Below are 21,131 nucleotides of genomic sequence, written 5' to 3'. Positions count from 1 at the left end.
GAAATGGGGGAACCACCTTCAAACTTAGAGTGGGTTTGTGAACAACCAGAGAACCACTCAAAACTTTAAGGCCTCAGCTGCATGGTCACTGCATGGTCACAAAGGAGGTTGTCTCGAGTTGTTAGTTCATGCACTTTGTGGTCTTTTATATTTTGTTTGTATTTGTATCTCGAATTCATACCCAATTTGTTATAAACCTGAACGGAACTCGCTATTATTAGATTTAAATTTGTTCAAACTATATTGTTCAAACAATTTGTAGTCTAGATTTGTTATTTTATTAGATTTGGAGGTTGTGATTTATTATGTGGTGATGCTATTTGAAATAAGAGTATTAGCTTTTCAATCCTATTTTCCATTTCTGTTTGAGGTTTACTCTCGAGTCTAATAGCTTATAAACTCTCTATTCTAGTTTAATCGTCAACTAAACTCACATTTTATAATATACACTTTGAAACAGTGGAAGAGCGCTATACATTCAACATTTATCAAGTGGAAAGAAGACCAATAAAATGGGATCCGAAGGGTCAGTCCCTCAAAGCGTACAAAGCGTACAGGAAGTGTTGGTGTTGGCAAAAAGAGGCAAAACTAAGAAAGAAGCATCTACGATAGTTTCGATACGAGTTCAACTTNAAAAAAAAAAAAAAAAAAAAAAAAAAAAAAAAAAAAAAAAAAAAAAAAAAAAAAAAAAAAAAAAAACCAGAAAAGAAACAATAATGCTTTTGCACACATTTTACACAGGAACCCCTCCAATCCATTGAGACAATACAAATTGAAAATGAATGAGACATAATTTAAGAAGAAACAGAAAAGCTTTGATAACATTAATGGTGTTCTCAATAATCTCAACAATGAAGCTCTCTCTATGTTATGAGAATTGTTCTTCATTCATTATCACTTTGCCCACTTCTGAAGACAGTGAGTTGAGTTCCTCTACCTTCTTATTTCCTGCACACAATCCAAAACTTTGTTCTTATGCATATGTTTTGCACACTACAGCTTACTTCCCACAGAGATGATTTCAATGAACTTATTTGGTTGAAGTTGAAAGTTAAAACCGAGTTCATTGATGGAATTCCGTTCTACTTTTCTAGTTTTCCTATAACGACCCAAACCTACCCCTAGCAGATACTGTCCTCTTTGAGATTTTCCTTTTGGGCTTCCCCTCAAGGTTCTTAAAATGCGTTTACTAGGAAGAAGTTTCCACACCCTTATAAAGAATGTTTCGTTCTCCTCTCCAACCAATGTGGGATCTCACAATCCACTCCCTTCAGGACCCAGCATCCTCATTGGTACACCATCTCGTGTCCACCCTCCTTCAGGGCTCAGCCTTCCGCTGACACATCGTCCGATGTCTAGCTCTGATACCATTTGGGACGGCCCAAACCAATCGCTAGCAGATATTGTCCTCTTTGGACTTTCCCTTTCGGGCTTCCCCTCAAGATTTTTAAAACGCATCGGCTAGAATAAGGTTTCCACACCCTTATAAAGAATGTTTCGTTCTCCTCTCCAACTGACGTGAGGTCTCACATTTTCATTCCAAATTGTGAACTTTAGAACAAAAAATGATTGCCAAGAAAAAAGGAAATGACATGAGAAGCATTTTATAGGGAAAAGAACAAACCAGGGAAGTTTAAATGTGTCCTTCCACCATCCATGTTTTGAGCAGTTGGCAACTATTTTATCCAACCTTACAATAATTTCAGAGAAAGTAGGCCTCATAACAGGTTCTGGATCCCAGCATTCCTCAATCAATCTGGATTTTATGGCATTGTATATATCAGCATACCTCAAAATCCATATCAACATCTTATACTCTATTCAACCATATCGGTCGAGAATTGTGTCTACCGTACTTTTAAACATCACCCGACCAACTTAAAGTTAATATGCAGAGCCAGTAACATCTTTCAACACACTTAAATAATGTCGTGTTTTACGTAAGAGGACGTTCAACATTCATATACTATAAGCTACTCGGTTTATAGTATAACAACTGAAAAACAACACACTTACTCCTTTAGATCAGGTGGATAACTTTTCAATTTGATCTTAAAAGGAGGTCTCTTTCCTTCTGCACAAATAGCTTTAGCAGCCTCTTCTGGAGGCCTGGGATGGAGTGGCTGAATACCCTCAACCATCTTTCCATGAAAACCAAACACAAATACATAACCAAAATCATTATCAAATGCGAAACCAAAGTTACACGAAGTTATTTTCAACTCTAAATGGTACGAACAATCAAATTGTAGATACCTCGTATAAAATTAGACCGAACGAAAATGCATCAACGCTTCTGTCAAATATTTCATCTCTGTAAATTTCGGGTGCTAAGTACATGTCTACAAAACAAATAAACAATCAAAATTTCAATAAAAACGTCATTTTCACGAGTAGAGTACAAAAAACATTTAAAATATTTTTATCATTGAATGTGACAACTTACTTGAATGGTCAATAACCACTGGGTGAGCTAGTTTTGCTTTGTCAGCTGACAATTTTGACAATCTTATCAAGCCAAAGCCAGCAACTTTGAGTAGTCCTCCATTATCCAGCAAAATATTTCTGGCACCTTACAAAAACTTCCAATATTAAAAACGAATACGTCTACGGTGCAGACTAAATCTCAAATTAAAGCAACTATCATCCCGAGACTGACTTTCGAATATGGTTGCCTTACTTTGGCTTTAAATCACAGTGGATAATCGGATCGGGTTTGCATTCATGAAGATAGTTCATTCCCCTGATAATAAAAAGATTTACATAACGTTACAATCTAGAAGATTAAGACTCCGGGTTTGGAGCCAGAATATCACGAGAGGGATCGAACATCGAAAGGAAATGTCTTAGAAATGTATAGGATAACAATATGCTTGTTGATAAGGAATTAGTAGCATAACATTTATAAATGTTAATAAAGTATGAGAAAAACAGAACTTGCCTAGCGATATCGAGGGCGAATCTTAAGGCTTTCGATGGAGATAAACGACCCTTCTTTTGAAGATAGCAACCTAAATCACCCTGGAAAATGCAATGTAAAATGAAGAAGGAATTAGTTGATATAAAAGCTGATCTTCATTCGTCTTGTATGGAACGAAATATGTAACGAAATGGCTAGCTATCGAACATGACGAAATAATTTCAATTCATCCATACCTTTGGATGGTATTCGGAAACGATCATCATTGGCAAATTCTGGGTAACAGCACCGACAAACTGAACTACGTTGGGATGTCGGACCTTTTCGAGTAATGTCAACTCGTGTTTGAATGCGTTTCTGTATGAAATACAAGAAAATAAGAAAAAATCATAATATACATGAGATATACAAAATTTAAACAAATAGTTTCAAACATGATGGTGAAAGAGATTTATTTGGTTCCAACTGCTTAAGCAGCGTAAAGCAGTGAGAAGCTAAGCTTGCCGAACGGTAAAACTGTAGGGTACTAAAGATGCAAATGGTACTTATTTCCAATATGAGCATAGCTTAACGGTTAAGCACCACTACCTTTCCATGAAGTTGGTGGCTCAAACCCGTCATTGCAAAAATAATTTATACAATGGTTGGTTGACAGTCGAAAGCAAAAAACAGGGCGTTGAGTTATAAATTAGATTCGAAAATAGTAGGCTTTCTAAATTTAAGTGCTAGAAGAAGAATTATACACAGATACATAATTTAATCATTCAAAGTGAATCAAACATAACAGGATTCAAGTGAATACATACATAGAATCCGGGTTAGAATAACAATCTCTATCAAGAATTTTCACAGACACTTTTGTACCATTCCATTTGGCAACTTGATATGTCCCCTGCAAAGATATACAAGTAAAAACTTATTGTGAGAAAAATTGTTCCTGAATTTGGAGATGTAGATAGAACACATGAAGAACAATGAATGAAAAAAAATAAACAAATAGTGATTGAATGAACAATTCAATACCCAAATCTTAGCTAGTTCGTGGTAAGCCAAGCATGTTTTAGAATGATTTTTGCATCATATTTGGCATCAAGTCATTTTAATTATATGAAACCCACTTTCTTATAAGTGTGGAGAAAAGGATGCAGATTTGAGCGTCTATGTAACAGCCTAAGTCCACCGCTAGCAGATATTGTCCTCTTTCGGCTTTTCCTTTCGGGCTTCCCCTCAAGGTTTTTAAAACGCATCTGCGAGAATGAGGTTTCCACACCCTTATAAAGAATATTTCCTTCTCCTTCCCAACCGATGTGGGATCTCATAATCCACCTCCTTTCGGAGCCCAGCGTCGTTGTTAGCACACCGCCTCGTGTCTACTCCCCTTTGGGGCTCAGCCAATTCTCTAGCACATTGCCTGGTGTCTGGCTCTGATACCATTTGTAACAGTCTAATTCCACCGCTAGCAAATATTGTCCTCTTTGGACTTTCCCTTTCGGGCTTCCCATCAAGATTCTTAAAACGCGTCTGCTAGGGAGAGGGGCTTTCACACCCTTATAAAAAATGATTCGTTCTCCTCCCCAACCGATGTGGGATCTCACCATCTAACTTCAAGGGGAGAATACAATGTTCTAACGAATTGAGATATGCTTAAGTTGACTACAACAAAACAAGTTCTCCAAAATCGCTTCTAAGGAAATCACTCACAAGAAAATCTCAAGAGGCAGCCAGAAACAATCTACATAATTTATAAATCATTGCAAATGATTAACAAAAATGGTGAAGGGGCATGCCTTTGATATACCATCACCCCTTCGAATCTGAAGCTCCAATGGATTAAGCTCATACTCAGGAACTTCCCTAGGATTTGCAACTGTCATTGGTGTCTTCCTCGATTTCTAAAACAGAGAAGATGAGATTAAAAGGGGTTGGTTGTAGTCATTCATTGATTCTCAGTTACAAATAAGGATAAAGAATTGAATGTTTTACCGGAACTTTAGCTCCTCGTGCTTTGAGAATGTTGTAAATTTCTGTATTTCCATAATATTTAGCATCTGCAGCTGCCTGCAAAGAATGAGACAAGACAAAAGGGTTACTAAGTATATGTTGACTGCTATTAGATATTGTCCTCTTCCCTTTCAGACTTCCCCTCTAGATTTTTAAAAGGCGTATGCTAGGAAGAGGTTTTCAAACCCTTTAAGGGTGTTTTGTTCTCTTGATCTTACAGAAATTGATCCAAATATGGGTTTAATTACACCAACAAAAGCTAGAAAAGGAAGGAAAATGGGGAATGCAGTGAAATACCGTACTCCCCCAACGATCACGAGCGTCAATATTAGCCCAACGACTAAGCAGAAGCTTAACAACCTCAGCATGGCCTTCACAAGCAGCAATATGCAAAGCGGTGCGACCATCCAAATCGATACTATTAACATCGGTACCATCATTAAGCAAATCCTGAACGCCTCTAACATCGCCACGGCAAGCCATGAAAAGAAGCTGCATCGTGGAATCCAAATTCTCGGGCACAGAAAGTTCATTTTCCTCATCAAGACAACGCCGAATAGGGTCCAAAGAAGACTGTCTCCCAAAGCTAAATCTCATATTATTCCTCCTCGGATCAAGAGACGACTGCCTGGAGAATTGGCGACTGAGACTCCGGCGTAAGGAGCCGGTGGAGAATTGCCGCGATATTCCCCTTTTTAATTGGGCTGTTATATTCTCCATTCGTTGTTGGTTTGTAATAGTGAAATTGAAAAAGAAGAAGAAGAATCAGAAACTGGGTATTGGGGGTCGGATCGAGAGATTGGCGGCGGAGAGAATGGTGGGGAAGGTCTCGAAGGCGAGAAAGGGGGGAAAACAGGGCGGAGAGATGGTGAGGGAAAAGGGGGAACATGAAAGGGAAGAAAGGGAGAAGAAGAGGAGGAAGAGGAAGAAGAAGAAGAAGAAGAAGAAGATGGAAGGAATGGAAGATCCGGAAGAAGCGTGGTGGAGAGACGAAGAGAGAAAAAGGGAATGGCCGATGATTGAAGGGAGGAGGTTGGAGGTTGAAGGAAGTTGTTAAGCAACAAATACAGACCAAAACAGGACACAATTCTTTTTTCTTTTTTTTTTTCTTTTTTTTTTTTATATATATAATAAAAAAAACATTTATAAGATATTTAGAAATTATATTATTTATGGTGGGAATTATTTTTGTTTTCTCTAATTAAATTATTTATAAAATATTAGAAAAAAAAAACCGTGTTAATATTAGAGATGTTCATTTTACTCGTGAAGGACTCGTCCCCTAGATAGGAAGGGAATACACTGTATAGATGGAGAATGGGGGGAGTGGGAAATATTTTTTTTTTTTACCTGTTTGGTAAATGGGGCTCGAGATGGAATTATATTAACTGTCTCTACTCGCTCAATTTCTTGATTTTTTTTTTTTAATTGTTAAAGTTTACGTTGTAATATTAAAATTTGAATTTTTAAAAACTATGTTGATAAAATATTATGTATATTTACTTATGAAATATATTGATTTATTCGTCTTTTTTACAATTTTTTTTAATAAAGATTATATTGAAAAATGAAAATTTTATATTTTTTTTAATAGAATAATAAACAGGAAAAATTACCTGCACGGGAACTCGATCCCCGTAAATTTCTAGCATGAATCTCTACTCCAACTCTACAAAAATAAATGAGGAATTTTTCGGGAACGAAAAATGAGATAGGTAGTAGGGATGGGGACGAGGAATGCTTACATGTCCTTGCCTGCCTCTGCCTCGTGGACATCTCTAATTGCTCTGACCAAACAATTCAACTCAACCCATAAATATTGGGTTGTGTTAAAAAAAAAATTCAGTTCAAGTTAGAGTTAAATTTTTGGAAAGGTGAAAAATATAGGTTAATTTGCCCGTTGACACAACCAATCTAAAAATAGGGTTAAACTCAAAGTTGATTTATTAGGTCTTTTTTACCATTTGTTTTTATAAATATTATATTGAAAAACGAAAACTTTATTTTTTTTTAATAGAATAATAAACAGGACAAATTACCTGCAGGGAACCCGATCCTCATGAATTCCTCGCGTGAATCTCCGCTCCAACTCCACAAAAATAAATGAACATTTTTTTAGGGACGAAAAATGAAATAGGTAGTCGGGACGGGGTAGAAATGCCTCGTGGACATCTCTACTTGCTCTGACCAAATAATTCAACTCAAACCATAAATATTGGGTAGTGTTAATTCTTTTTTTTTTTTTTTTTTCCGATTCAAGTTGAGTTAAATTTTTTGTTGCCCGTTGACACGACCAATCCAAAAACAGGGTTAAACTCAACTCGAACATACCATATTTTTCAAAATTATTCTGAAAACTAAGAATATTTGGCATTTGTGAATATTTATTATTCGAGTTTTATGATATTTTAGTTATGAATGTTATAAATAAGTATAACTTTTTTAAATAATAATAGATAAAAGAACCACTCGGCAACCCAATCCAACTTAAAAATACAGGGTTGAATTGGGTATCAGCTCTATTTAAGTTACTCGAGTCACCAACTCAATCAGTTCAAATTGTGATACTGATTCAAAAGATTATTTCAACTCAATTCATGAACGTTCCTATCAAAAACGAAAAAAAAAAAAAAAATACGATACCATATAATTTAAATAAAATAATAAAAGAAAAAAAATCTAGATTTTTTAAAATGTTTTTTCTTTCAAAGAATATTGAAATAATAAATAGATAACGTTGTCTTAAAATTATTTTTGACTTTTTCAAAATGAATAATGTAGTAGCTTTCAATTAAATTACAATTTATTAACACATAAATAATACCTTAAGCTATGGTGTAGATGGTCTCAATAATATTATTAATTTTTTACTTTCATCATATCTCATAAATTTAATTATTTTATTTTCCATTACTTCACTTTAATGATGCTTTCTATTATAAGTGGGCGACTAGTTATCCATTTCTTAACTTAACTTAATTATTGCGTCTTCTCAGCTGAACCGACACCACATTCGAATGAGAACAATCCTGAAGATAAAATGCCGAAAAAAAACTTAAAAAGAAATTTAAAATTAAGGGTTTTTTTTTTGCTTAGAACAGTTCCATATTGGATTACTTTTCGGGATTTTTTCTAGGGTGTACGTGAGTGAGGACAAAACGTGTTAAAAGAATTTGTGTTGGTTTCTGGGAATAGTTTTCACTCTTAGAACTGAGAAGTAGATCTGGATTTCGAATCTTGGGTAGGGGGCGTTACAACTTTAGTTCGTGTCTAGTGATCTCGCTGGTACCTGTTAGATGATGAGAGCTTATGCTCGAAGTGGACAATAAATATCATACCATTGTGGAGAGTCATGTTCATCTAACAGTACCATTTGTAACAGTTTAAGTCCACTGCTACTAGATATGTCCCTTTTGTCACGTTACGTATCTTCGTCAGTCTCACGATTTTAAAATGCATCTCTTATAGAGAGGTTTCGACACTCTTATAAGAATGTTTTGTTCCCCCTCCAACCAATATAGGATCTCACAGACGTTTTTTCTATTGTTTTTCTTACTCTATTTTCTACAAATTTAATAAAAAATACGGAATAATTTGTCTTGCAAACTTAATTAAATTGATAAAATTATGAAATTGACGTTTTAATTAGACCCAATTTCAAAAATATTTTATATAGTTCAAAACTAAAGCAACCCGGAGAATATGATAGTTAAAAAAAAAAAATTAAAAGAATTAAAAGTCACTATCTATACCCACAAGGTACATCTTCCCGAGTTAATCTTGTTTTTCTTGGAGCCATTTTATGTTGGGTGATGTACGGGAAATTATAAAACGCACTGGAATGACTCATATTGGTCATGAATAGTTACACCACGTGCCTTAAGTGGTCTATTTAGTTCTAAATTCCTAGAAGGAAGCCTATAGAAGGAGGAGAGGACCTAATCAATGAAGAAAAAAGAAAAGCTTCAAAGTTGACTTTCTTTCGATTCGTTCAATGTTTTCACTTATTACGATATTTTTTAATATGAAACAATTACTTTTTAGGTAAGGATTAGAGACGACAACATTTGTGTAATCATGGGGTTAAAACTTCTTTGTTTTCATTTGATCTAGTTGAGTGTTCGTGATGTTTATGTTTATGTTTATGTTTGTGTCCGTCTAACCGACACACAAACACTTAGTAAAATAAAAGTTTGGCGGTTTAATGAATGTTAAACCAGGAATCCAAACATCTGGAAAGATTATATGATCGACATTTTGTTCTTAGAAAAGTAAAGAAAATTTGTTTCTAAATTCGTAATTCGAATCACTACGTAAGAGGTTTAATCAATATCACTTGAATGACTCTAGCACGCAAGTTCTAAAACACAAGAACTTGCAAAGTAAAAAACTTAGTTCTCAACGAAGCTAAAATAGAAACTTTATTTTTTTGATTCATAATGTGATGTTACAAAGAAAGAAAAGAAGGTTTTATATAGTCTTTGACAACCTTAACCTCTACAAGGTAAATACACACCTAATCTCCATATTAAAATGGCTAGTTAACGATCGAATATGATAATCCATTTGGGTTACAATATAACCTTAACTCTCCGTAGTGACCCGATGGACCTTAGAAAGTAGAAAATGAGAGACTAAGTACACCCTAAAACCCGAATACACCCTGATGGTTGACCTACACCCTTAGAATAAGAGTAAGTAGGGTATATAAAGAGAGAACTTTCACTACCATTTAAATGTCGTGGTTTTAGCAAATATTTTCATGGTAATAGAGCTCGTCTGGTTTAGCAACCCCGATCATTTCTTCTTCATGGCTTTTGAATCATCTTTTTATTTTCTTCCTTTCAATACTCTAATACATATGATCACCATCTTTTAATTATCTTCTTTGTAAAAACCAACTTCTTCCTCTCCTTGACAGTCAAGACATGTTGTGCTATGTTGATGGAACTCTGGTTTCACCACCTCGCTTTGAACCAACAACCTCCTCCACAGTCAGTAACAAATATTTGACGTGGAAAGTAGTCGATCAATGACTTCTCTATCTCCTGTTCTTCTCTCTCACCGAGGAAGCCTTTGTTGTCATCGTTGGTCTCTCCATTGCCCGTGATGATTGGCTCAGGTTGGAGATTACATTCAATCATCATTCGAAAGCCTGTGAGCTTAGGCTCAAGGATGACTTGCAATGATGAAACGCTGCACCAAACCTGTTGCTGAGTATGCTAGTACCTTCAAAACAGATGTGACCAACTTTGTGCCATTGGCAGACCTGTCGAGGACATTGATAAAATGCATTGGTTCCTTCGTGGACTCGACACTGGTAACGACTCTATGATCGTAGGAAACAGTGTCTCCCTACCTATTACCCACATTGGTACTTTTTTCTCTTATCTCAAATATTCACTCGTTAGATGTCTTGGTTGTCCCTCATCTCACTAAAAATCTTCTTTCAATTATTAAATTAAGGTCGGAATTTTCTTGTTTCCATTACATTTACTACTATTTTTTTTACTGTCCAGAATCGTCAAACAATAAAGGTAGTGGCGACTGGTAAAAGGGATGGAGGGCTATTTGTGCTAGAGAACGAAAACTCTGCCTTTATTTTTGTCCTTAAAAATAAATCTCTACGTGCTTCATATGATTTATGGCATGCTCGCCTGGGTCAGATGAATTATTCTCTTTGGTTGTCGTGTTTATCTTTGCTAGTGTGATTATATGCCTAAAATACTTTCTCTCCCCAATATTCCTTGCATTTTCTTGTATTATAGTTCCTACCATAAATGATTCGTTGTCTTGATCCCACCACCACTAGCCTATACATCATCCGTCAAGCTGGTCGGGTTGGTGACCCGAACAACTCGAATAGAGTTCACAACCCAACTCAACACATCAACACATAATATTAAATAATCAAAACTTATAATTTAAATAACGTTATATCATATAAATTTATCACACAATATTTATATCCACTAAAAGCGACTAACTAAATTTTTTTAAAAAAATTAAACTTACTTGATTTTAGTCTTTTATATAATTATAAAAATATTACTCACGTGTGCGTGTACACGTGTATATAAACTTTATATTTTATTATAACAAAATAATATGAACTAAAAATTTTCAACTACCCAATTTTTAGAGTTGACTTTTTATCTACCGATATTGATATATGAAAATTGTTAGATTGTGATTTTTTTATATCTATGATTTAGATCGCACTCATGTGTGAACGAATACACCATTTTTCTAAATGAATATCCGAAATTGAAGAGGTCTTTCGGTTAGCATATCAGTTAATTTATATGACCAAAAAAATTGAAGAACAAAATAATTAAATGTTGAAATTCACATAAATAAGAGTAACTAAATTTTTTTGGATGTGTTCGTACAAATACATCTAAACTGTTAGATTATACTTTTGATTTTATAATCGATATACGAACAGATGCACAAATTATCTCAACAGAGATCTCGATTCGAACAATTGCACCTGATCAATATTAGTCAATTCGTGTAACTCAAGAAGCTTGAAGGAATAGATAAAACCTTTTTTTTTTCCGAAAATTTCTTTTCTCTTTTCGTGTAACCAAATAGTTGAATTGATTGAATTCTATGATTGGACTATGACATTTACCAGTTTGATTAGTTTGATAATAATTTCGTTTTAAAATTTACTATTGTTTTTATATCGATGAATTAATGAATTTTTTAAATAAATATAATTAATAATTTGTGAAATGGCAAATACGAATAAGGTTTAGAAGAATGATCGAGTGTCATAAAGTTAAGTTAAGGATAAGGATGTTCATATAACTCGAGAACCCAATCAATTCAGACTATCCAATCCAAATCATAAAAGTTGGGTTGGGTTGAATTTTTAAGAAAATCGAAAAATTCATATCAGTTCGCAGGTTGACATTTTTTTGTCGGGTCAACCCGACCAACCCAAAAATAGGGATACAATCCAACCCAACCTATTTTATTTTTAAGATTATTATGAAAATGAAGAATAATTGACAGTTAGTGATGCTTTGTGACTTATGAATATTTGATATTTGAGTTTGATGAAATTTTAGTTATTAATATGACATGTATCGCAGATAAATATATATTTTTTAAATAATTAAAAAAAGAATAACCGAAAGACCCAATCCAACTCAAAAATAAAAGGTTGGGTTGAGCTGTAAACTCTATTTGGATTGCTCGGATTCAAAAGATTTTATAAACCAGATCCATAAACACTACATAAAAACTCACTACCATGGCATTATTATTATTATTTTTTTCCCCGAAGAGAAACAAATTCATAAACCCGAGTATAATTAAAAAATATATATATAATATATATATATATGATAGGAAGTTAATAATAAAGTTAGGATATTTTCTTAAAAACATTAACATCTGATTGTTATGTGTCATCTTATGACCAAGTCTAGAGCTCACAAGATGCCAATTAAGTGGGCAACATCAACTCACAATCACCCACTACCAATTAGACCAACTTTCATGTCTCTTACCATCTTCTTTCTTTTGCTCCCCCATTCAACTCATCACACCTACATTTCGAACCTCTTTAATACTCTATCATCGATCTCTTTGACAACGTCCAACTGACTAATAATTATTAGAGATACGAGTGTCCAAATGACCTGGAAACTCGATCTACTCGAACTATCCAATCCAAATCATAAAGGGTTGTATTGGGTTGGGTTAGATTTTTTCTTTCGGTTTGAGTTCGAGTCAACCCACCTACCCAACTAACTCGAAAAATAGGGTTACAATCCAACCGAACCCAACTCAATCCTATTTTTGTAATTACCATGAAAATTAAGAATATTTAACGTTTGTAACTGATATTAGTAATGTTGACTGAACTCTTTTAATTTTTAAAAATATTAGGATATTAAATTTTTTTGGTAAATAAAATTGAAAATTTAAAGGAGTCATGTCGGCCAAGTGACAGGGTGGACCGGAAGGATTTTAAAGAGAGTGCCACGTCAACGCGCGTGCTTCCCACTCTCCTAGCGTGTTAAATACGAAATCTAATAGCCCGTTGCCGTTAACGGAATCCTTTTTTTTTTTTTTTTTTAATATTTATGGAAGAAAATTTATGGTATTTTCTTAAATTTTAAAATCTTCCCTCTCAAATAAAAAGAAATTACGTGGAATTTCAACCTATTTTAAACTCAATTATTTGAATTATAAAATATTTTAAATTAAACTATTTTTATTAAAACTATTCAATAATGAACCTCGAATTATTATATAGTTTATTTTAATTTAAAAAATAAAAATTACTTTCCAACTTACTTGTTTATTTGATATTAAGTTTTATAATTTGTTTTAAAAATTATCCGCTTTTAATTTTATGTTTTATAAAAAAATTAAAATTAATTAATCTAATAAATATATAATTGAGTTTCAACATAAATTTTGATATATTTAAAAATTTATAGACTAAATAAATACAAAACTAAAAATTCAGAGATTAAATTTATATATTTTAACCAATTGAATCATAATTACGTCTATTATAATACTCTAATAATTAAGTTTAATTTTTAAAAGTTTATAAGTATTTTTATTAATTTAGAAAAAAAAAAATAAATAAAATTGTTTTTAAAAAATAAAATTAAAAATAATCAAATGAGACGAGAATTGTCAAACTCGAGAAATAAACAAATTTATACGAAAATTTATTAATCTTCTATATAAAACGTTAGTCGATAGATTTTAATGTTGACTACAATAATTGAACGAAAAAATTTAATTTAATCTCAACAACTCTAATAATTCATTTTTTTTATTTATTTTAAAATTTTTGAGTTGAATTTGAATGTATCAAGTGGATGAACATAGGCTTGAATGAAAGGATAAATTAAATTAATAATGTGATTCATGTTTTAAAACACTTTATAGAATCTTATGGATAAAATCCTAATTTTATAAACTAACCTATTATTTTATATATATATATATATATATATATATATATATATATATTATTTTTAATGAAAAATTTGTAACCGTCAAAGTCCACTGCTAGCAGATATTGTCTTCTTTTGAATTTTCCTACTAGGAATAGGTTCCTACATCCTTATAATGAATGTTTCGTTTAACGTGAAATCTTACAAGCTATCCTCCTTGAGAGCCTAGCATTCTCGTTGGCACACTGCACGGTGTCTGACTTTAATATAATTTATAACAGCCCAAACTCACCACTAATAGATATTGTCCACTCTCGACTTCCTCTCAAGGTTTGTAAATGCGTATGTTAGGAGAAGTTTTCATCATTCCCCTCTTCCACGCATATGAGATCTCACAATTTTTTTTAACGAAGATTGAAATAAGAGGCAAGGACACGAACGAGAAGACTTTCGTGTCGTGCCCTATGAACCGCTTTAATGGCTCATTTTGCAAAATAAAAACAAATAAAAGAACCATATTTTTTTAACCAATTGAATAAATGAGTCAACACTGATTGGTGAAGCCCGACATTGACCCATAAATACTGCGATCTCTCACAGAATTTAAGGCCCAAACCACGTGGTTGGTTGCTACTCCCTCCTTGTCAACTTGTCTACCCATTAGGACTCCCATAAATTATATTTAATATCTAATTTTTTTATTGTTTATTAAACATACGCTTATATGATTACAGTCCCACATCGACTAATTTAGGAAATGATCATGGGTTTATAATCGAGAAATACTATCTCCATTTGTGTGAGGCCTTTTGGGGAAGTCCAAAGCAAAGTCATGAGAGCTTATCATACCATTTGTGGAGAGTCGTGTTCATCTAACATGATATCAGAGCCATGCCCTAAACTTAGTCGTGCCAAGAGATTGGTAAATCCTCAAATGTCGAACAAAGAACTCCAAAAGAAAAAGAAGTTGAGCCTCGATTAAGGGGAGGTGTGATTTAAATAATTTTGTTCTAAAGTTTTGAAAAGCTAAACAAGGTATTTTTTTTTTTTCGAAATATTCATTAATACATTCGTAAGTTTGATTTATCAATATCGACATCGATATTTCATATTTGTTTGTTAATGGCTCAGCAAATCACACATAGTGGAACTAAGACTCTCCCTTACATGCTCGAGAGCTAATGAGCTTATTCACTTATCTTTGAATTCCTTTCATATCCTCCCTAAATTTAGCAATGACAATAGAATTCTCAAATATCGAACAGAGAATTGTGAGACTCAAAGGTGTACTCAAAAGTGATTAAAGTGTCCAACAAAGAGTGTAGTCAAAAGTGACTAAAGTGTCGAGCAAATGGTGTACTTTATTCGAGGGCTCTAGGGAAAGGAGTCGAACCTCGATTAAGGGGAGGCTGCTCGAGAGCTCCATAAGCCTCAAGGGAGGTTTATAGTATACTTTGTTCGAGGGAAGGATTGTTGAAGATTGTTCGGAGTGAGCCCATGTTGGCTAATTTAGGGAATGATCATGGGTTTATAAGTAAAGTAATACATCTCTATTGACACGAGGCCTTTTGAAAAATCTTGGGTCGCTTTTGGTAAAAGCGGGCTAAGGCAACCACATTTCTTTCTTTACGGGAGAGTAAATTCATGAAAGAAGGAACCTTTTCCTGACTAGGGTTGAACTATTCCATTGCCTAAACTACTGAACCAGATTGAACATCCGTCTTCAGGACGATCTAGTCACAGGGTTTACAGGAAGGAAAGAAAAGAAAAGAAGATGAAACCGGGGCTGCTAGATGAAGGGAACGGACTTTGATGGTATTATGATGATCCAACCCCATACCGAGATGCCCTTCCTTATTATTATGGGCACCTGTCGGTTGGGTTGAACCCATTGCCTGAACAGTAAAAGATAACTACTCCTTCTTATTTATTCTCTTGGTTCCCTTTTGAACGAGGAATGTCCCGAAGCATGTTCAGCTGCAAGAACCCGATGGTTAAACTAAGCCTAATAGCCCACAGCCCAAACTCCTCAGCCTAGAAGCCTAATAGCCCACACCCAGCTTCAGTCCAGCCCAGCAGCCTAAAGACCTTAGCCTATGCATCCAACTCAACAACCAATAGATATGCGACGCATAGAAGCCTAGCTTAGACTGTATTATAGTTGAACTTAAAGGACGATCCATTAATGAGAGTGTGAAAGCGTTGTATTTGTTTCATGACGGGTAAGACTCTCTTCAATGACGTGACGACACACGACACTCTTGAATTTTAAAGAGTCTAACTTCAACCCACCAAACTATTTCAAATGCTCGCACTACAGTTATCCTACCCAAACTGGCACTCTTGATGTACTCGTGAAGTCTTCATTATACCCTCGAGTTCATTTTCAAAATTTCTTGTTTGACTACATGTACGAAGTTTGGCTCTGATACCAACTATCATGGTCGTAGTTTTCGAACTGTGTGGGATCATGATTTTGATACAATCATGACCAGTCTTAAGGAGAGCTCAAGCCTTACTATACTTTTTTTGTGCCGCCTTGTAGCTTCGTCAAACCTTAGGCGAAATTCTCTTTCACCGATCGAACTTAACACATGCAAAAAACAAAGCTTTATTTGACCCAATACATCACCTATACATGTATTTTTAATATGTTATGTCTCTAGCCAACTTGTCTCTACTCTAGGCCATGCCCGAGGCTCAACCTTGTCTCTAGATATTAGGTCAAGGTTCTTCAAATGCAACGTCATATCTCATCTTGTCATCTAAATTTTAAACAACACGGCCCACATGCTTCTACACTAATTCAAACCTTCGTTGGGATGCGTTTGGAACGTTGGGTCAAAATGGCCTTAAAACACTCAATCAAAGCATAGTGAGTGACCTAACTCTTATTGGAACTTATTGAGGCATTATAATCTCACTCGAGCATATTGATACAAATTAAAGCTTATTAGGGCATTAAAATGCTTATAAGGACATATCAACTCAGTATAGTGCTAACCGAGAACTCTTGAGTCCCACCAATACTTCATGATGTCATCTTAAGATCTAGAATGTTATCGACTATTGCAGTTCACTCGAGCACACTTTTCAAGAACCAATCTATGAGTCAGCTAATCAAGACTTGGGTATTGTTGAGGCGTGAACCCTATCATATCCATGTTGAGTACTTTGCAAGCCTTCCCAAAAAATAACCCTATATACCAACCTCTAACTCGAGAGATGGGACACAATTTTAGCACACCTGTGTCATCCGATATTGTCCTTGAAAATCTATTTCTAAAGAAAGACGTCCAAGACACTCGTCTTTCAACTTCACTTACATCATGCTTCACGCATGTGTCATGGTGTAGCTCACTTAGACTACTGGGTCTAGGGATGGTGGAGAGCTAATACCATGTCTCCCCCGTTTAGTACAATTTGAGGCAATTTTCTTCTAGAAAGAGTAGACGTTATTTTGACAAACGGTCATATGGCCTTGTGGAGCATCTATCTAGTCTGATTGACACCTAATTGGCGAGCTTTTATCCTTTATATATACAGACTTGACTACAAAGTTGCATGTTGAAATACACATCGAAACCTTGACTTTTGAGGTTATGGCCTGGAACCCTACCTTACTTGACCCCTTTCAGCCTGTATCTAACACTCATGATGACACTGTTGTCTCTAATCTTACTTATGCCTCAACTTGGCTATCATGCATACTCTTCTTGGTGCATTGGATAATACACAATCCTCCCTTAATGTTCTTGTGAATTATGGGCACCGCAGGACCTTTATTCTGATGGTGGTGGATGGTCAGAGGATCTGAGGGCAGGTATTGAAACGGGGATATAATTGAAATTCTTTTTTCTTTTTATAGGAATTGGAGCTTGAAGGTTGTAGAAATGATCAGGCAGTTCCCCTTGTTCCTCTTTTCTTTTACGAAAATCTCGAGGTTTATGTGTATCCCTTTCGAATCTTTCATTCCCCGCTTTCTGTCTCCCCTTTCCTTTCATCGAGACTTTCTTTTTGGGGTAATTCGGAAGTCAAGACTCAAGATTCATTGCTCCTACATTTATTACGATGTGATGGACCAGGGGACCCAAGGGCGTAACCTTTGCGTAGCGTAGTAGAATGAAGGCTACGCACCGATGCCGCGAGGAGCCAAACGGGCATATGGCTTTGCCATTTGACCTCTCTTCCCGTGTGACTAGGAATGCTAAGTGACAACCTCTCAATTGTCATGACATTTTTCTATCTCGACCCTCACGTGATCTATTGGGCCCTATGCTCCTTGTCTGTCTGCACATAGAAGTCACAACCTACCATCTTCTTAGTATACTCGTCATGTTTCGCATGAAAATCCCTTTCAATCGACCTTTTCTATAACACTTACCATAGTCATTCCATGTACCACCTTATTAATTGAATAAAAATTTATTACCTCTCACATCTCGCTCTTTCTCCTTTCTCTTGTTCCTCACTCCAGTTCTCGATCTTCGCTATTAGTTCTTGTTCATGTTTCTAACTCATACTACTAACATCGGCTCACACTCTAGACTCTCTCTCAAGTATTAACAACTTAACTCTCACATTTTTTTACTCTCGTTAGTGTACGTACCATTCTTCATCATCAATTTTCACCTCAGCAGATAACAAACAGAATCGTACCAATTATCTATACATGCAAAAACAAAAGAGAAGAACGGGTAACGAGAACAAGATTCAAGTTCCAACACGTATACACAACGAATCGATTCAATAATTTACGAGTAAAAGTTATAAAACTAAGCTTTTTGGCGTTCCAAATCACGTGTAGAAGAGATTTGTTTGTCTAGTTTCCCCTGCCCTCCCACAAGCTGACAAAACCCTTTGGTTTATTTTTTGCAACATTTTCATTAAAGCGGACCACACATTTTACTGTCCGTTCAATTTCCCCATTGTTTTAAGTGATGGTGGTAGGTAAGGAGAATCTTTTAATTTTAATATTTTATTTAAATTTTATTTCTTCGCCGGTGGTAGGTAGAGATAATTTTTTTTTTTTTTAATTTATAAAATTTGTTCGAGAAATTCTCATATTAATTTTTTAAAAAAATTATTACTTTATTTTTCGCCTTTCGTAATTACGATTGAACTGAAAGTCTTTTAAAATGTTCGATAAAAGACGATGACATGGAACAATGCGATGATGACAAAAAGGGCCTTTTAGTCTTTTTGTACTTCTGGTGTTTTCGTCGATGTTTCTTTTTTCTCTTTATATTTTTTTTTTTCATGGACCATTGCGTGGGATAAGCTTACTCTAATGCAATTTATACCACCAACTACCTAAGATTCTAAAATTTAATATTGTACATGAGTGTCTCGTGCTCTCTTGCATTCCATGTGACCTTAATGTCCCATTGGTTAGTGAAAGTTGCCCATATATGCTAACAAGTATTCTTTTAATATGTTTTATTTTTCGGCCACCTGCTTTTAAAAAAAAATTCCGTGATATATTTAAACGGTTAAAAATTGAGTACATTTGTAATGCTCGAGAAAAAAAGGGTAAAAGGGTAATTTTCTAATTTTGGGTAATAATTTGGTAAGTTTGTTAGAGTATAGTCAAGTCAAGTAGGTTGAATCCATGACGTGACACAACGAGGATCAGAAGTTCAACATAACACCTTGATACCTAAGTACCACCCTACGAAATGAATCCAACCTAGCTTTGTGATTTTCGTAAATCACTCTAGACCTTCCACCTTTTTTGTATGCCATGAGTTCACATCTTTTCATCTCAGTCGGTGTGATGCCTGCTATTTGTCCTGAATGGTAGGATGCCATGCACGACCTTGCTTCTTAATGGGTAGCACCAGGACTTTTCTATCAACCATATGACTTAAGAGGGCTCTAGCCAAAGGAGTGTCTTAGATTCAGAATTTATGACTATGTATTGAGTGTGAAAATGGATGTGGCTTTCAAATAGGACCCATGTTCTATAAACTTGTCTTGAGAGAGACGAGAGACCACGTGGGTACATAGGATAGGTCCTAAACAAGATTGATTAAGGACTCGGAACTTTGGAATGAACCCTCATATACACGCCTTATGATCAAGTTAAGATTGTGGTACCTTAACTACATCCATTGACATAATCAGTCTTTAAGTAGCTACTTACCGAGTATTTTATACTCATCTTACAGTTTTTTCATGTTATTACAAGATGTTGGTCAAAGATAAGAAATCTCTTGAGCAAACGCCCATAAAGAGTACACAGGACCGGTTGAGTTGAGTTGAGTAAATTTTTTGTACCAACCCAAAAGTTTGAGTTGATAACCCTCTATTTTTGGGTTGGATCGGATTATAAGGTTCTTTAATTTTTTTAATTTTTTTTTAAGATTTATATATATTGGTAATGGGTTAATATTTGGAGACTATATTAGTTATGGAATATATCTTAAATATTAATATTTTTCCCTTTGATTAGTAGTATATTTTATTTTATCCTCAAAATTTAGTTAGTTTATATTTTCCTTTATTTGTAGGTATTAGTCGGTAGCTTGTATCCTATCTAAACCTTGTGAATATCAATGAAGATTGAACCTTCGATCCCAATTTTATTTCTCAAGAATAACTCTGTATTGTTTCCTCGAGTGATAATATTTTCAAATCTATTCACACTTTTGAGTGATAGATATTGTGTCAATTTGAACGTGAACGTCGCTAGAGACACGAGAGTGAAGACAAAGGAATGTTGTTGGAACGTCGGGAGATATGCTACCATGGAGCCAAAATGTAGAAACCATAAAAAGTAAAAAATATATATATGTATATATATATTTTTTTAAAAAAAAATATATATATATATACAGGTTGGATCGGGTCAACCCGATATTTTGTTCACTCAACCTAAAATCAAAACGAACCAGTTCCAAAAAAAAAATAATAATCCAACCCAACTCAACCCTAATCTCAAAGGTTAAAAGGTCTCATTTAATTTTGATAGATCCTCGAACAAATAAATTCGAAAACAAAAAATTTAGGTTAAATTACAAGTTTAATAACTAAATTTTTTTTATTAAGTCATTTCATTTCGAAAAAAGGTTTAATAAGTCTTTGAACTTCATTTCAATTTTATATCGACCAGTAACACTAAAAAAAAATCCAATCAAAGTCATGAAATGGGTAAATGAGTCGTTAGAGATCCTCAATTACCCAATCAAAACACCTCTAAAACGGCAGAAAATCTATTTTCAGTCTAGATCTTTGATACAAGAAGGGGGATCTGTATCATCTTGACTGGGTTCTGA

The 21,131-nt window shown here is 34.5% G+C and overlaps 1 protein-coding gene across 1 annotated transcript; it reads right to left on the bottom strand.

Annotated features, from left to right (window-relative positions):
* Positions 1 to 702: 702 nt before the first annotated feature.
* LOC111776439 (integrin-linked protein kinase 1-like) lies at positions 703 to 5,856 on the bottom strand. The gene is made up of 12 exons (XM_023655874.1): positions 5,219 to 5,856; positions 4,904 to 4,978; positions 4,708 to 4,812; positions 3,727 to 3,812; positions 3,157 to 3,277; positions 2,942 to 3,021; positions 2,681 to 2,743; positions 2,447 to 2,565; positions 2,257 to 2,342; positions 2,017 to 2,141; positions 1,625 to 1,756; positions 703 to 948 (listed from the first exon to the last, which is right to left on the bottom strand). The coding sequence occupies exons 1-12, from the start codon at positions 5,639 to 5,641 to the stop codon at positions 942 to 944; spliced, it is 1,422 nt and encodes a 473-aa protein (XP_023511642.1). The 5' UTR covers positions 5,642 to 5,856; the 3' UTR covers positions 703 to 941.
* Between the last annotated feature and the right edge of the window lie 15,275 nt (positions 5,857 to 21,131).

This window comes from Cucurbita pepo, chromosome LG15 (assembly GCF_002806865.2).
Source record: "Cucurbita pepo subsp. pepo cultivar mu-cu-16 chromosome LG15, ASM280686v2, whole genome shotgun sequence".
Taxonomy (NCBI): domain Eukaryota; kingdom Viridiplantae; phylum Streptophyta; class Magnoliopsida; order Cucurbitales; family Cucurbitaceae; genus Cucurbita; species Cucurbita pepo.
Note: the sequence above shows the minus strand (reverse complement) of the source record. Positions and strands in the feature narration are given on the sequence as shown.

Coding starts and splice junctions, on each gene's coding strand:
- LOC111776439 (XM_023655874.1), bottom strand. CDS start 5,641: ATGGAGAATATAACAGCCCAATTAAAAAGGGGAATATCGCGGCAATTC. Junction 3,278..3,726: donor TATTCTAACCCGGATTCTAT/GTATGTATTCAC, acceptor TATTTCATACAG/AAACGCATTCAAACACGAGT. Junction 2,142..2,256: donor TCGGTCTAATTTTATACGAG/GTATCTACAATT, acceptor TTTCATGGAAAG/ATGGTTGAGGGTATTCAGCC.